The following is a 16455-nucleotide window of genomic DNA, read 5'->3' on the forward strand; positions in this document are numbered from 1 at the left end:
TTGCTCACTCTGTAGGGAGAAAACTGGAGCACTTTTTCACTTTCTAATGGTTTCAAGGTGTTATCAGAAGTACTGAACCAGCTCTTTTAATCTTTTTAACCTGGAAATGACAAAAGTTGTGTAGGAAAGTTGAGCCACTTTGATTACGAACTTTTATCCTACCCCGCATAACCATTTAGTGTGATTCTGTAAAGCTTGTAGTATAGCCAGAGACTTTGTTCTTTATGCCTTAACCAGGGAAATGATATTTAATTGGATTTTTAAAAATCTGTAGGATGTATATATGTGTGTTTGTGTGTGTATACGTGTGTGTGTATACACATATATAAACACACATATATATACACACATATAAACGTGTGTGTGTGTGTATAGGATTCCCAGGTGACTCAGTGGTAAAGAATCCTCCTGCTAATGCAGGAGATGTAGGTTAGATTCCTGGGTCAGGAAGATCGCCTGGAGTAGGAAGTGGCAACCTACTGCAGTATTCTTGCCTGTAAAATTCCATGGGCAGAAGAACCTGGCATCTACAGTCCTGTAGTCCATGGGGTCGCAGAGAATTAGACATGACTATGGGTGTTCATTGGAAGGACTGATGTTGAAGCTGAAACTCCAATACTTTGGCCACCTGATGCGGAGAGCTGACTCATTTGAAAAGACCCTGATGCTGGGAAAGATTGAGGGCAGGAGGAGGAGGGGACGACAAAGGATGAGATGGCTGGATGGCATCACCAACACAATGGACATGGGTTTGGGTGGACTCTGGGAGTTGGTGATGGACAGGGAGGCCTGACGTGCTGTGGTTCATGGGGTCACAAAGAGTCGGACACGACTGAGCAACTGAACTGAAGCATGCATGCACGCACGCATGTATGCCTATATGTGTGTGTATGAATGAAGAGTAGAAAAGTTGTAAAGAGAAAAAGGTCACTCTCTTTTAGAGCATTCCTATTTGAAGAATGTTGGAAAGTGTAATAGCAATTAAAGATCTAGAAGAGTAAGCTATGTTTCCTAAAGAGTTGTAGTGGACAAACAATCAGATCATTGTTTCTACACTTGAGAATCGGATGAAGTAAGTTCTTGTAAAGGGTCACATTGTACAAAAATTGTTTTATCTTTGGCTTATATTCTCACCTTGGTGAAATGTGAACATGTGAAAAAAGAGTATGTCTGAGACAGTAGTTTCCTATCTTATTCCCATTCCAGAGTCCCCCATCCCCTGCTCACTCCAGGTTGTATTAATATTTGCTCATTCACTCAGTATATGATGGCTCTTTTCTTCTTTGGAGCCAAATACTCAAAGTTGAATTTGAGTGTGATGTATAGCCACTGTAGTTATTTCATAATCACAGATTGAGGATTGGGGGGAAAAAAAAGAATCAGGCCTCTTGACAATTTGCCTTTTCCTTTTTTTCTTCTTTCTTTTAAAAATCTTTTTTTGCCAGGCTCTTTCCAGTTGTTGAAAAATAAGTTAGCATTATGACTGACTGACTCTATAACTCACGTTCTTGAACTGGGCTTTTAATCTTGACTCATTCCTCTCAGCTGTCCCCCACATCCAGTCACCAAATCCACTGAATTCTGCTTCCTAATTTCTCGGTGTTTGATTCACAGGCTCCTTCCTGAGGCTACTCCTGGTCATCCCTCAGCACAGCCTAGTAACTACCTGACATCTTGTTTTTTCCCTTGTCTTACCCATCTCCACTCTGTGGTCAGAGGACTCTTTCTCACCCTTCAGTGACTCTAATGTAAACTGCATCAAGTTAATGGCTGGACTCTTTAACAGGCTTCTTGAGTCCTTTCATGAGCTGGCCTCCACTTCTCCAACTTGATTTCTTAGCACTCTGCCCCCACCATCACCACCCTCCCCTCGTTTAGGCTCTAGCATATTCACTTCCCTTTCATTCTCTGCCTCTGGCCTTTGCTTATGGCTTCCTCACTGCCTATTAATCCTATCCTCTACCTTTTCTTCTCTTTCTTCTCCTCTGGTTCATTCTTCCTTTTAGCTTTCATATCCTTTCAGTTCAGTTCAGTTCAGTCACTCAGTTGTGTCCAACTCTTTGTGACCCCATGAATCACAGCACACCAGGCGTCCCTGTCTATCACCATCTCCCGGAGTTCACTTAAACTCATGTCCATCGAGTCGGTGATGCCATCCAGTCATCTCATCTTCTGTCGTCCCCTTTTCCTCCTGCCTCCAATCCCTCCCAGCATCAGAGTCTTTTCCAATGAGTCAACTCTTTGCATGAGATGGCCAAAGTATTGGAGTTTCAGCTTTAGCATCATTCCTTCCAAAGAAATCCCGGGGTTGATCTCCTTCAGAATGGACTGGTTGGATCTCCTTGCAGTCCAAGGGACTCTCAAGAGTCTTCTCCAACACCACAGTTCAAAAGCATCAATTCTTCGGCACTCAGCTTTCTTCACAGTCCAACTCTCACATCCATACATGACCACTGGAAAAACCATAGCCTTGACTAGACGGACCTTTGTTGTCGAAGTAATGTCTCTGCTTTCAAATATGCTATCTAGGTTGGTCATAACTTTCCTTCCAAAGAGTAAGAGTCTTTTAATTTCATGACTGCAGTCACCATCTGCAGTGATTTTGGAGCCCCCCAAAATAAAGTCTGACACTGTTTCCACTGTTTCCCCATCTATTTCCCATGAAGTGATGGGACCGGATGCCATGATCTTCATTTTCTGAATGTTGAGCTTGAAGCCAACTTGTTCACTCTCCACTTTCACTTTCATCAAGAGGCTTTTGAGTTCCTCTTCACTTCTGCCATAAGGGTGGTGTCATCTGCATATCTGAGGTTATTGATATTTCTCCTGGCAATCTTGATTCCAGCTTGTGCTTCTTCCAGCCCAGCATTTCTCATGATGTACTCTGCATATAAGTTAAATAAGTAGGGTGACAATATACAGCCTTGACGTACTCCTTTTCCTATTTGGAACCAGTCTGTTGTTCCATGTCCAGTTCTAACTGTTGATTCCTGACCTACATACACATTTCTCAAGAGGCAGGTCAGGTGGTCTGGTATTCCCATCTCTAGGAAGCATTTTTGACTCAATATTTAAGTAAACAGGTTATTTTAATACAAAACCAAAATTCTTTTGCTGCAAACAGGATTCTGTAGGAGAGTTTAATATGCTTTTGGTCTGGATATCAGGAGGAAATAATATCTAAGCTAAGAGATGAATAGAAGTTCTTTTTAATAGTTGCATAGTATCCCTTATGTTTGTATATATTGTGCTTTATCTAAACATTCCCTTTTTGTCGAATACTGTAACATAGTGAACAAATTTTGTTAGTCTTTATTTCTGTAGTATAGACTGTTAGAATTTGTAATTCTACTAATAGCTGGATCATAGGGTATACTTTGTGTGTATATGTCATTTAAAAAGATAGCACTGAACTGTTTGGCAGTTTCTCAGAGTGTTAACCATAGAATTACCATATGACTGAGCAGTTCTACTCCTAGGCATTAAGAGACATGAAAAGATATGTCCACATAGCAGTTTGTACATGAATATTCATAGCAGCATTTTTTGTAATAGCCAGAAAGTAGAAACAGCTTACATGTCTATCAAGTGATGAATGGATAACTACAATATAGTTTATTCATATATGGAATATTATTCAGCAATAATGAGGAATGAAGTGCTGATATATATATATATATATATATGTTCAGTTGCTCAGTCGTGTCCGACTCTTTGCGACCCCATGAACCATAGCACGCCAGGCCTCCCTGTCTATCACCAACTTGCGGAGTTCACCCAAACCCATGTCCATTGAGTCAGTGATGCCATCTAACCATCTCATCCTCTGTCGTCCCCTTTTCCTCCTGCCTTCAATCTTTCCCAGCATCAGGGTCTTTTCAAATGAGTCAGCTCTTCACATCAGGTGGCCAAATATTGGAGTTTCAGCTTCAACATCCGTCCTTCCAATGAACACCCAGGATGGACTCTCCTTTAGGATGGACTGGTTGGATCTCCTTGCAGTCCAAGGGACTCTCAAGAGTCTTATCCAACACAACAGTTCAGAAGCATCAATTCTTTGGTGCTCAGCTTTCTTTATAGTCCAACTCTCATATCCATACATGACTACTGGAAAAACCATAGCCTTGACTACATGGACCTTTGTTGACAAAGTAATGTCTCTACTTTTTAATATGCTGTCCAGGTTGGTCCTAACTTTCCTTCCAAGGAGCAAGCATCTTTTAATTTCATGGCTGCAATCACCATCTGCAGTGATTTTGGAGCCCAAAAAAATAAAGTCAGTCACTGTATATAGTAACATGAATAAACCTTAAAAGCAGTGTGATAAGTGAAATAAGTCACTCACAGAAGACCACATATCATATGACTTTATATATATGAAATGTCCAGAATAGGCAAATATATAGAACCAAACAAAAGGTAGATTGGTGGTTTTCTAGGACTGGAGATGGGAGGAATAAGGGCATGGAGTGGGTGGGAAAGGGGTGAGTGTAAGAAATGGGAATGCCTGCAAGCGAATACAAAGTTTCTTTGGGGATGATGAAAGTGTTTGAAAATTAGATTATAGTGATAGTTGCAAAACTGGGCATATACTAAAAACAATTGAATTGTGTACTTTAAATGGTACCTTTTAAGGTATATAAATTGTAGCTCAATTAAACTTTTTTTAAATGTTGCCAAAAAAAAAAAAAGGATGCTGCTGCATTGCCATTTTGAAAGATTATTGATTAGAGTTCTTTGTTTGCAAGGAATAGAAACTGGCCAAGTCAAATAAAGAAGAGGAACTTTTGAAAACCTACTAAGTTGATAGCTCATAGAATTAAATGTGAGAGGTCATTTTCCCTGGGCTGTCTCATCTCTGCACACCAGAAATTTTTCTTTGACTGTCTGTGCAGTACTCTAGCTGTGGGTATTTTGTGCCCGAAGGTGGGATGACTGGGTAGTCTAAATACAGACACTGTTAATCCCATCGTGTCAACCTCATATCTCACTCCCACTCTCCTTCTGCAGTTCTCCAGAGGCAGTAGGACAAACTGGTCTCCCACTTGTGAGCACAGGAAGCCGCAGCATTTTCTGCCTCGATATGTCAGTTACGAGTTTCTCCATCTGCTTTCCCTATCCAGAAACTTTTTGAAATCTCTTGTCTGCCAACTCCACATATGTTGTTGTGGGTTTGTATTTTTAAAAATTACTCATTTTCATGAGAGCACAGGAGGGAGAATATTTTGACTTTTTAAAAATAGAACTGGTTCTTGGTTTTATTTGATTCCTTTTTCCTGTTTTATTAGTTTCTGTGTTTATCTTTGTTAATTCTTCAAATTTTCTAATTTCTGAAAAGTAGATATTTGGCTAATTATGTCTATTTTTTTCCTTCAAAAGTCCTCTTAAAATAAAAAGATAAAAAATTGTAGCAGGGTTAGACACTTTTAAGAGTATTATTTCCATATGGAGTAATTGACCATCATAGAACTGGAAAACCTGAAATTATGTTTCTGATAATTTAATTTGTTTCTTTAAGGAAATGTTTCTTTAAAGAAACATTTTGTTGCAGTCTGAGCATGTTAAAGTCACTTAATTTTTTTTTAATTTTTATACAATTTTTTTTTCCCCTTGGCAAAAACAAGATTATTGAAGAAAGAATGGAAAGAACACCTTAAGGAAGAGGTGGACCAAGCCAAGAGAGGCTCTGGCCTCATTTTTATATAATTTTTAGAGGTTACTTTCCCTGATAGCTTAGTTGGTAAAGAACCCGCCTGCAGTGCAGGAGAACCCAGTTCAATTCCTGCATCAGGAAGATCTGCTGGAGAAGGGATAGGCTACCCATGCCTGTATTCTTGGGCTCCCCTTGTGGCTCAGCTGTTAAAGAATCCACCTACAATGCTGGAGACCTGGGTTCGATCCCTGGGTTGGGAAGATCCCCTGGGGAAGGGAAAGGCTACCCTCTCCAGTATTCTGGCCTGGAGAATTCTATGGGCTGTATAGTCCATGGAGTCACAAAGAGTCAGATCAACTGAGTGACTTGCACTTTCACTTCCATTTACAGTTATTATAAAAATGATTGTCTGTATTCCCCGTGTGGTGCGGTACATCCTGGAGCCTGTCTTACACTCAGTAATTTATACCTCCCCCTCCATTGTATCACACCCCATATTTGCCTCCCATAACCACTAATTTGTTCTCTATATCTGTTCCTAACTGTTACATTCTGTGGCATCTGCAGAGTATTTATGACTATTTTTTTGGTTAATATTTTATTTTGAAATAATTACTAATTTGTAGAATTGTTGCAAGAACAAAACCAAGAAATCTCATATATTCTAAACTCTTATTACCCAATTGTTAACATGTTACCAAATTTGCCTTATCATCTAATATCTGCATACCCACATAAAATTTTTTCTAACTCATTCAGGGTGATTTGCAAATGTTACCCCAGCCTGAATTCTTTTGTTTATATTTCCTAAAAACAAGAACCTTAGTAAACATCCATTGATATTAGGAAATTAACCTTAATAAAAAATACTATCATTTAATTGATAGGTACAATTCAGATTTCACTGGTTATCTCAGTAATGTTCTTAATAGCAGAAAAAACAAAAGCGAAAACTCTGCCCCAGCATCCCTCTTCCTTTCCAGTCCTGGATTACAAGTTTAGTACTTAGTCGTTCTCTCTTTAGATTTTGACAATCTCATATCATTATTCAGTTCATCCTTGTCTCATTTTGGATTTTCTAGTTTTCCTCCATGAATGGATTCAGGTTTTGCATTTTGGGGAGGAATGTCACAGAAGTGATGCTGTATTCTTAGTGCATCATATCAGAAAGCATGTGGTGTTTTGTTCCATTACTGGTAGTGTTAGCTTCTATTACTTGGTTAAGATTGTCTGTACTATGTCTCTCTACTCAAAAGTTAATAAATATTTTGTACTTTTAAGTATTTGGAGAAGATATAATTTGATACTCTATCAACATCCCTATTCCTCTTCCAACTCTCACTTAGTAGTTTTAGCATCCATTCTTCATTCTTTGCTGCATTAATCATCATTATCCCAGAGTTAGCCAGAGGGAACTCCTTTTGTCTGACTTCTGTGTCCTTTGGCTATGTCCGTTTTAGTCTTTGGGTACTTCCTTACTTTCTGTCACAATGTGTTCCAGACTTATATTTCCATACTGTAGTCCTAGAATCAGCCATTTATCCAAGAAGCATTACTTCCTTTAGGTGGAGAATAGTATTTTAGAAATCATGATCAGGTCACCGTATATATTCATTGTTACTGGAGTAAGATTGATTCTGGGCTCTTTCTGGACAGAGCTAGGATGTGTGTGTGTGCGTACATATTTGTAATAACTATAGGTGAAATGTATATATATAGATATTTGTACCTTGTTTTTTCAACCATGAGGAATCTGACTCCAGTAATTCCTAGTACATTATTCACTTGATCTGTATCCCTGTATGGCCAATTTCCTGACCCATGGACCTTCTTTTTAAACCTGGTTCCACTATACTTGTGGCCAAACAGGCTAACTTGCTCCTAGTTCCATGACTATAGTAATATTTAACTACATTTTATTTTTTTTCCTTTTCTTCATTGTCCAGGTCTTCCAAGATTTGCCAGCCAACCAGAGCCTTCTTCAGTTTACGTTGGGAACAGTGCGGTTCTGAATTGTGAAGTTAATGCAGATTTGGTCCCATTTGTGAGATGGGAACAGAACAAACAGCCTCTTCTTCTGGATGATAGAGTTATCAAACTTCCAAGCGGAACGCTAGTTATCAGCAACGCAACTGAAGGAGATGGGGGACTCTATCGATGCATGGTTGAAAGTGGAGGGCCACCAAAGTATAGTGAGGAAGCTGAATTAAAAGTTCTTCCAGGTATTAATTCATTATCAGGATTGATGGTTTTATATTTGTTAATGGGTAAAAATTGTCCTGTTAGAATTTTTTTAAATAAACATGGTTACAGGTGTGGTATGACATATTAATGCCAGCGTAAAGAGTTTCAGTTTCTTGCAGGGAGAGAGAAGAAGAAAACATACCGGAAAGATCGTCTCTAGTGAATAGATTGGTCAGTAAATATTTACGAAGCAATAAAGTACAGTCAGTATCTTTGGCATTCTTCTTGGCTAAACAAACATTAGCTCTGTGTCTTTTGTCAAAGCTCTGTCTTTTTCTGTCTCCTCCAGTAATACACTTTTTACAGTTCTCATACCTCCTTGTGATAGTTAAGTCTTTTTAGTTATAATAATCACAGACTTACTAAGGCTAGTTCATATAAGGGATGGGCAGAATAGTAACTGTTAATATAGCAGCTCTAGAGATACTGGTGAGTCAGAGGTCTTCATAATGCTCCCTCGTTTTATGTCAGCTTAGCTCTTCTCTCTGTCTTTCCTTCTTTTTCTGGGATCTCATTCTTGCTGCCCTTACTGGCTTTCCTCATAATCTGTTTTGTGTGTCTTTTCTCAAATGTGTAACTTCTGCTTTCTCATGCCATCCTCTCACTTGTGGCTCATCATAGTCCCTGTAACTTCTTGGTGTTTCATGACCTTTTACCTTCTGTTCCAACTGCTGTATTTCATATTTCTTATATTTCAAATCTGAGTTTATGAATATAATTGGACCATTCCTACCTTGTTTGGACAGTTTATATATATATATATATATAAATATATAATGATTGTGTACAGTTTTTTTTAGCCCATGGATTGGCTTGCAAAGGGAGGCCAACATTATGAGCAACCACTCTTGAGAGTATTCCTGATGGCCCTTGAACCGATTTTTTATTTAATGCAGTTTCTTTCTTTGTCATCATCATTCTTGTCCTTATTGTTCCTCAGTGTATTTTCAGCTCAGCAGCCACAGTTCTCTTTTAAGATGTTTATTAGATCATGTCACATGTTTGCTCAAAGCCTCCTAGTAGTTTCCCATCTCAGAGTAAATGTTAAAAGCCCTTGGACTGTAAGGTTTTGTATAATCCTAATGCCATTTCCCTCCCCATCTCTCTTCTTACATCTCATACCCATCTCTCCCTCACTGTGTGACTGTTGGCATCTGACATTTTTAGAACACTGCAAACATGCTCTTGCTCTAGGGTCTTTCTGCTTATCGTTTTCTCTGCCTGGATCCTCTTCCCTCAGATAGCTCTGCTTGACTCACTGTCTTACCTCTCTGCTCAGATATCATTTATCAGTGAAGCCTTCCTTGACCACTGTTTAAGACAACAGTCTTCCATTTCTGCCCCAGTGCTTTCTCCCCCTGCATTTTACTTGAGAATATATCACCATCTGACACACTATATCTTTTATTTGTTGTCTCTCTCCCCTTATTAGTATGTAAGCTCAACTAGGGCGGAGAATTTTGTCTGCTACTGAGAATGGTAATTGGCACACAGAAGCCAATAAATATACAGATTTGTTTGTTTCAATAAAAACTTGAAAGTGAAAGTGAAGTCACTCAGTCGTGTCCGACTCTTTGCAACCCTATGGACTGTAGCCTACCAGGCTCCTCCGTCCATGGGACTTTCCAGGCAAGAGTACTGGAGTGGGTTGCCATTTCCTTCTCTAGAGGATCTTCCTGACCCAGGGATTGAATCCCGGTCTCCCGCATTATAAGCAGATGCTTTACTGTCTGAGCCACCAGGGAAGTCCTAGTTCAAGGTAGGAAAAGAAAGAACTAGTGCTCTATAGCAATGTCTTCCAACCTACTTTCTGACTTGCTTTTATATAGAAGAGGTCTTATTTCATGGCAGACAGAGGTGATATTTTTTCTCTGAATCTGTGTTATCAATCACAAATCCTCCAAACCAGGTTGAGGTAAATAAGATTCTTGGTGTCAAAAGATGAACCACCATGAAATATCTGAAACTAAAAATACAGATTGTTTTGTTTACCTAAGGGAGAGCTATGTTTGTAAAGCATAGTCATCTTGAATAATGCAGACTGCTAATATCCTGTGAAATTTTTTGAAAGGCATTGTTCTTGGTTAGGAGACTGGGTCAGGAAGATCCTGTGGAGAGGGAAATGGCAACCAACTCCAGTATTCTTGCCTGGAGGATCCCATAGGCAGAGGATCCTGGCAGGCTACAGTCCATGGGGCCACAAGAGTCAGACATGACTTAGCGACTAAACCAACAGTCTCCTATAAAATTTTTTGAAAGACATTGTTCTTAGTGTGTTGTTTAGGAGACTGGGATGGGTTGATGTCAGTAATAGAAACATGTTTTATCATTGGTTACAGAGATGAGAACAATGTCAGCCTTAGAAGCAAGGGATTCCACCACTGAATGGCTAATAACTTTTAGAGGCATTGGATAAACTCATTGGTTGGCTTTCAAAGCATGTTCACTGAAGAGAGTTGTGCTGAACTATTAGACAATGTTTTGTTACCATGACTACCGAACTGTCATCGATTAGTTACACAAGTTTAAAGCCAGCTCTGGTGGTTGTCAAAATGGTTATAGAACATGTTTTCCTAAGAGTTTGGAGCAAAGAATCTCATCTCTGCCTGAGAACAGTCTTTCTTTTCAAGGTTCGATGCACGATACTGGATGCTTGGGGCTAGTGCACTGGGACGACCCAGAGGGATGGTATGGGGAGGGAGGAGGGAGGAGGGTTCAGGATGGGGAACACATGTATACCTGTGGTGGATTCATTTCGATATTTGGCAAAACTAATACAATTATGTAAAGTTTAAAAATTAAAAAAAAAAAAACTTAACAGTAGAAAGATGGTACTGATGAACCTGTTTTCAGGGCAGCAGTGGAGACTCAGACATGGATAACAGACTTACAGACACAGTGGGGGAAGGAGAGGGTGGGATGAATTCAGACAGTAGCGTGGAAACATATTCATTCAGTTCAGTTCAGTCGCTCAGTCGTGTCCGAATCTTTGCGACCCCATGAATCGCAGCACGCCAGGCCTCCCTGTCCATCACCAACTCCCACATTACCATATGTAAAACAGCCATTGGGAAATTGCTTTCTGATGCTGGGCGCTTAGGCTGGTGCTCTGTGATACCTAGAAGGGTGGGAGTTGGGAGGAAGATTCAAGAGGCTGGGGACATGTGTATACCTATGGCTTATTCATGTTAATGTGTGGCAGAAACCAACACAATATTGTGAAAAATTATCTTCCAATTTAAGAAAAAACTAGAACTATCACCCCATCTAACAGATAACCCTATCTTCTACCCCAGGAGTGTGATCTTTTCATATGCCTGTAAGAGGGTGACTCTATAAAGTGTGAATACACATACAGTGGTAGCTTGATAGTTGTACCATTGTAGAAATTAAAGGAGTGACTGTCTCAGTGAGCAAGTTAAATAGATGAAGCTCAAAGATTTTTAGAGGTAGCATATAGGTATAGGGAAGGAAAAGAAAGGAAACCTCTTACAATATCTCTCTGAGTGATGAGGATACTAAGGTCCTGAGCTTGCTCAGTCTTTTTCATATTTGTACCACTTATGAAGTATTTTCCTTATGTTATCTTTTAAAATGAAGGGGGTTCAAGTCAGATTTCACTTAGGTAACTAGTAAGGACACTGAAAGCAGGAGCTATGACTTAAACATGTTTAAGCCTCCCAGAGAGCCTTGGACAAAGTTGTGTACACGGGAATTATTAAGAAATGCTTGCTAATTTAAATGGAATTTTCCTGTCATTTTTGCTTAAACTATTTCGTTGTATAAAGCCACACAGACTCTTAAACATTTTCTTTTGTTTTAATTTTGTTTTCAGATCCTGGTGCCACATCAAACTTGGTATTTTTGAAACAACCTTCTTCCTTAATCAGAGTCATTGGTCAGAGTGCAGTGTTGCCATGTGTTGCTTCAGGACTTCCTACTCCAAGCATTAGATGGGTGAAAAACCAGGAGACAGTTGACACAGAAAGGTAACATTGTCTGCCTAAAAGCCTTTTCCAGCCTTGGCTTGTGACTTGGTCTAATCTTATTTGAGACTATTGATTAATTTTAAAAAGGTTATCTCTTTTATTTTTATTTAAACACATCATGATGCTTATTTATCATTCTTGAAATATGTTTATATGCTATATATGATTAGGATGTTTAAAGAATGCTTTTAAGATATTAAGGGATAATTATTCCATTGGTTCTTCTTAGCTTAAGGCCCTAGGATTTCCTTCCTTAAATTGTTGCAAGAGTTTCTAATGCTGACTACCTGAGATGTCTAACTTACTCTCATATGCATTTTGTCGATGATAGTTTTTTCCTTTACTTAAACAGTAAAAGAAAATGTATTCCTCATTTTTTTGTTTTTGACTTTTAGGGTCATACCAGCTTCCTTCTATGACCTCAGATTTTTCATCTTACACATAAGCCTTTTCTGTTGACATCGACCATCACCCTATTTTCCCTCCCAAACACTGTCATTACTTCCTTTTGTTGTTCAGTTGCTAAGTCACGTCTGACTCTGCAACCCCATGAACTGCGGCATGCCAGGCTCCCTGTCCTTCACTGTCTCCTGGAGTTTGCTTAGATTGTGTCCATTGAGTTGGTGATGCTATCTAACCCTCTCATCCTCTCCTGCCCCCGTCTCCTTTTTTCTTCAATCTTTCCGAGCATCAGGGTGTTTTTTCCCAGTAAGTCGGCTCTTCGTATCATGGGGCCAGAGTATTAGAGCTTCAGCATCAGTCCTTCCACTGAACATTCAGGGTTGATTTCCTTTAGCATTGAGTGTTTTGATCTCCTTGCTGTCCAAGGAACTCTCAAGAAGCTTCTCCAGCACCACAATTCAAAAGCATCAATTCTTCGACTCTCTGCCTTCTCTATGGTCCAACTCTCACATTCGTACATGATTACTGGAAAAACCATAGCTTTTGACTATATGGACCTTCATCAGCAAAGTGATGTCTCTGCTTTTTAATATGCTATCTAGAGTTGTCATGGATAAATGTCTTCCAGGAAGCAAGTGTCTTCTAATTTCATGGCTACAGTCACCATCAGCAGTGATTTTGGAGTCCAAGGAAATAAAATCTGTCACTACTTCTACTTTTTCCCCTTCTATTTGCCATGATCAGGCCAGCTTTTTCACTCTCCTCTTTCACCTTCTTCAAGACGCTCTTTAGTTCCTCTTCACTTTCTCCCATTAGGTGGTGTCCTCTGCATATCTGAGGTTGTTGATATTTCTCCTGGCAGTCTTGATGCCAGCTTGTGATTCATCCAGCCTGCCATTTCACATGATGTACTCTGCACAGAAGTTGCATAAGGAGGGTGACAATATGCAACCTTAACATACTCTTTTCCCAATTTTGAACCAGTTCATTGTTCCATGTCCAGTTCTAACTATTGCTTCTTGACCTGCATACAGGTTTATCTGAAGATAGGTATGGTGATATTCCCATCTCTTTAAGAATTTTTCACAGTTTCTTGTGGTCCACACAGTCACAGGCTTTAGCATAGTCGGTGAAGCAGAAGTAGATGTTTTTCTGGAATTCCCTTGCTTCCTCTATGATCCAACGAATGTTGGCAATTTGATCTCTGGTTCCTCTGCCTTTTCTAAATCCAGGTTGTATATCTGGAAGTTCTCAGTTCATATATTGCTGAAGCCTAGATTGAAGGATTTAGAGCATAACCTTGCTAGCACGTAAAATAAGCACAATTGTAGGGTAGTTTGAACATTCTTTGGCATTGCCTTTCTTTGGGATTGGAGTGAAAACTGACCTTTTCCAGTCCTGCGGCCACTGCTGAGTTTTCCAAATTTGCTGATCTATTGAGCGCAGTACTTTAGATTTTAGATAGCTCAGCTGGAATTCCATCACTTGCACTAACTGTGTTCATACTAATGCTTCCTAAGGCCCACTTGACTTCACATTCCAGGATGTCTGGCTCCGGGTGAGTCGCCACACCATCATGTTTATTCAAGTCGTTAAGATCCTTTTTGTACAGTTCTTCTGTGTATTCTTGCCATTTCTTCTTAATCTCTTCTGCTTTTGTTAGATCCTTACCATTTCTGTCCTTTATTGTACACATCGTTGCATGAAATAGTCCCTTGATATCTCCACTTTTCTTGCAGAGATCTCTAGTCTTTCTCATTCTGTTGTTTTCCTCTATTTCTGTGCATAGTTCATTGAAGAAGGCCTTATCTCTACTTGCTATGCTCTGGAACTCTGCATTCAGTTGGATACATCTTTTCTTTTTTCCTTGCCTTTCACTTCTTTTCTTTTCTCAGCTATTTGTAAAGTCTCCTCAGACAGCCACTTTGCCTTCTTGCATTTTTTTTTCCCCTTTGGGATAATTTTGGTCACCGCCTCCTGTACAGTGTTATGAACTTCCATCCATAGTTCTTCTGGCACTCTGTCTACTAGATCTAATCCCTCGAATCTATTCTTCACCTCTGCTGTATAATCATAAGGGATTTGATTTAGGTCATACCTGAATGGCCTAGTGGTCTTCCCAACCTTCTTCAATTTAAGTCTGAATTTTGCAATAAGGAGCTCATGATTTGAGCCACAGTCAGTCCAGTCTTGTGTTTGCTGACTGTATAGAGCTTCTCCATCTTTGGCTACAAAGAATATAATCAATCTGAATTTTGGTACTATCTGGTGATATCCACGTGTAGAGTCGTCTGTTGTGTTGTTGGATGAGGGTGTTTGCCATGACCAGTGTGTACTCTTGACACAACTCTGTTAGCCTTTGCTCTGCTTCATTTTGTACTCCAGAACCAAACATGCCTGTTATTCCATGTATCTCTTGACTTTCTACTTCTGCATTCCAATCCCCTGTGATGAAAAGGACATCTTTTTTGGTGTTAGTTCTAGAAGGTCTTAGATCTAGTAGATCTTCACAGAACTGGCCAATTTCAGCTTCTTCAGCATTAGTGGTTGGGGCATAGGCTTTGGTTACTGTGATGTTGAATGATTTCCCTTGGAAATAAGCTGAAATCATTCTATCATTTTTGAGATTTCAAGCAAGTCCCAGGTGGTGCTAGTGGTAAAGAAACCATCTGCCAATGCAGGAGACATAAGAGACATAGGTTCTATCCCTGAGTCAGGAAGATCCCTTGGAGAAGGAAATGGCAAACCACTCTAGTATTCTTGCCTGGAGAATTCCATGGACAGAGGAGCCTGGTGGATTATGGTTCATAGTGTCACAAAGAGTTGGACACAACTGAAGTGAATTCCCATGCACGCACTGCATTTTGGACTGTTTTGTTGACTATGAGAGCCACTCCATTTCTTCTAAGGAACTCTTGCCTAGAGTAGTAGATATAATAGTCTTCTGAATTAAGTTTACCCATTCCTATCCATGTTAGTTCACTGATTTCTAAGATGTTGATGTTCACTCTTAACATGTCCTCCTTGACCATGTCCAGTTTACCTAGATTTATGGACCTAACATTCCAAATTCCTATGTAATATTGTTCCTTACAGCATCGTACTTTACTTTCACCACCAGACACATCCACAACTGAGTGTCGTTCCCACTTTGGCCCAGCTGCTTCATTCTTTCTGGAGCTGTTAGTAATTGCCCTTTGCTCTTCCCCAGTAGCATAGTGGATACCTTCTGACCTAGGGGCTTGTCTTCTGGTGTCATGTCATGTTGCCTTTTCATACTGTTGATGGGGTTCCTTATCATCCTGTTCATGGGCTTCTTGTGGCAAGAATACTGGAGTGGTTTGTTATTCCCCTCTCCAGTGGACCATGTTTTGTCAGAACTCTTCAATATGATCTGTCCTTCTTGTGTGACTCTGCATGGCATGGCTCATAGCTTCATTGAGTTATGCAAGCCCCTTCACCCCAAGAATGCTGTGATCCATGAAGGGCCATTTACTTCCTTAGGTAATAGATTTTTTTTTTTCAGTTGTATTCTGGTAAGAGAACTGGGTGGTGGTGATGGAGGTGGTGGTAGTTCCATATGATTTATTTCCATAACAAAGTCATCTTGTGCATTGTAGAATGTACAGTAACATCCCTGGCCTCTGCCCATGAGATGCAGTAGCACTCCCAAGTTGTGACAACCAAAAATGTTTCTAGACATTGCCAGATACCTCTCAGGAGACAAAATTATCCCCAGTTGAGGACCATTTTCCCGGAGCAGTGCTGTGCAATGGGAACATGATGAAAGCCACAAAAATAATTAAAAATTTTCTGGAACACATGGCACTACTAAATACAATAATTTATACAATGTACTGGTTAAAGTGAAATTTAGTTCTACCAAAACAATAAAGTTTGTGTTTAGTCCTGCTTCATATCCTACATTTACATTTCCTCAGTCAGTCTAGCCACATTTCAAGTGTCAGGAGCCACATGTGGCTGGTGGCTGTTGTTTGGATAGAGCAAGTGTAGAGCTTCCCAGTTGACTAATTTAGCGTAAGCAGGTAATCTTAATTTGTGTAGTTCAGTAAACAAGATACAGAAAGGAGTATCTGTCTAGTCAGCTTGGTGATCAGCCTTTACTGATCAGTGGGGATGCTAGAATGCAATCAGATTGTTCCTCAC

At 39.7% G+C, this 16455-nt stretch overlaps 1 protein-coding gene across 2 annotated transcripts in view; it reads left to right on the plus strand.

Moving 5' to 3' along the window:
• The window catches only part of NEO1 (neogenin 1), a 237205-nt gene that overhangs the window by 73402 nt on the left and 147348 nt on the right, over positions 1-16455 (plus strand). For both annotated transcript variants that reach the window (XM_070377403.1, XM_070377404.1), the window contains exons 3-4: positions 7600-7875; positions 11733-11886. In XM_070377403.1, the coding sequence (XP_070233504.1) occupies positions 7600-7875; positions 11733-11886 (430 nt within the window). The remainder of the gene's footprint in view (positions 1-7599; positions 7876-11732; positions 11887-16455) is intronic.

The sequence above is a fragment of the Bos mutus genome, chromosome 10 (genome assembly GCF_027580195.1).
Source record: "Bos mutus isolate GX-2022 chromosome 10, NWIPB_WYAK_1.1, whole genome shotgun sequence".
Lineage (NCBI taxonomy): Eukaryota > Metazoa > Chordata > Mammalia > Artiodactyla > Bovidae > Bos > Bos mutus.